The 1,407-nt window shown below is 63.5% G+C and overlaps 1 protein-coding gene across 1 annotated transcript in view; it reads left to right on the forward strand.

The window, feature by feature from the left end:
- Window positions 1-298: 298 nt before the first annotated feature.
- LOC102250021 (glycosyl-phosphatidylinositol-anchored molecule-like protein) overlaps window positions 299-1,407 on the forward strand; it is a 4,259-nt gene continuing 3,150 nt past the window's right edge. The window contains exon 1 of the mRNA XM_005866538.2: window positions 299-358. Coding sequence (XP_005866600.2) covers window positions 316-358 — 43 coding nt within the window. The 5' untranslated portion in view covers window positions 299-315. The remainder of the gene's footprint in view (window positions 359-1,407) is intronic.

Genomic DNA, 1,407 nt, shown 5'->3' on the forward strand with positions numbered 1-1,407 from the left:
GGGCTCCCGCCTCTGTCCCGTTCCCGGCAGGAATGCTGGTCCGGTTCTTCTACGTGTCCAGGCAGTGCACGGAGTACTGCCCGGCCATCCGGCCGTTTGACGTGCTGCCCTACAAGTCTTACGTCCTCCTGAAGCCCATGCCCTTCCTCTACGCCTCGTGCTGCCGGACGCCGCTGTGCAACACGGACTCGCCGACCATCAACGACACCGAGTGGCAGTACTTCCGAGAGGCGGGGGGCGCCGGCGGCCTTGCCAGCTCCTGGGAAGCCCCTCCCGTGGGGTGGGCTGTGGCATTAAACTTGTTTCCCTGGATGGATGCTGGTCTGGTGGTCTGACTTCCGAGGGGCTGGGAACGAAGGTAGGGGGCCCGCGCTGCCGATGGCAGTGGTGTTTACAAAGGGGGAGCCAGCTTGTGGGGGCGGTGATGACTAGGGACACACATCACCGCCACTCAGGATGCAATATGGGAAGTAGGAAGGGAATAGGAGACATTCTGCTCATTCCTTTTTACTTTTTAAAAATGTGTTTTTATTCATTTTTTAGAGAGAGGAAGGGAGAAGGGAGAGGCTGACACATGGTTGTGAGTAAACAGTGACCGGCTGCCGCCTGCACGCCCCGCACTGTTGTCTCTGAAGTGGAGCCTTGTGGCCGGCAGCCTCTTTCCGCTCCTCACCTGCCAGCGCTGCAGGAAGGGGGGCTGCAGTACCACCGTGAGGAGTAGCGTTCGGAGGCTCTGGACTTTGGGGTTCACAGGGTCAGAGCAGGAAGCTGAGTGCGGGGGAAGGACCCCTGGCGGGGGTAGGGCGTCAGCCTGGGACCCTGTCCTGATGAGGGAGACGCTGCAGCTGCTGGTCCTTAGCTCGTCCTCCCAGATCCCAGGAGTCAGGAGAGCACGGACTCTACTGCACGAACTTGGGCTTCACCCCCAATGTCCCCAGTGTGGGGACACCCCATTCTCCCCCGTGCTCTGTCCTGCCTCCGGACCTGGGGCCCGGCGGAGAGCACTGGGCCCACATCGTTCACACGTGCGTTAACGTGCACCCATGCCAAGAGGGCCAAAGAGTCAGGCTCCAGTTCTGCAGGGGTCAGTGCTTCTCCCTGAGGCGGGTGGACGCGGGGTGGGGTGGGCAGCCTGGGAACCCTCCAGAAAGAGTCTCCGTGGCCCCAGAAGGCGGCAGGGAGGGCAGGCAGAGGGGTGTCCTGTGCCATCCCGAGGCGCACGGAGGAGGCGGCTCTGTCCCATCTGAACCTGCACCCAGACGCCTCAGCCTCGGGGACAGGAGGGCGGCCCCTGTGGGTGGCCGGCAGCCCCAGCGGGAGCGCATTGGTGGCCTCTGTTAGGCCCCGTGTGCTCACCCTGCCCCACACCTACTGCTCACCCGCTCAGCTTGGGGAGCAGCCCGGGCT

Source organism: Myotis brandtii, unplaced genomic scaffold (genome assembly GCF_000412655.1).
Source record: "Myotis brandtii unplaced genomic scaffold, ASM41265v1 scaffold2325, whole genome shotgun sequence".
In the NCBI taxonomy this organism is placed as follows: domain Eukaryota; kingdom Metazoa; phylum Chordata; class Mammalia; order Chiroptera; family Vespertilionidae; genus Myotis; species Myotis brandtii.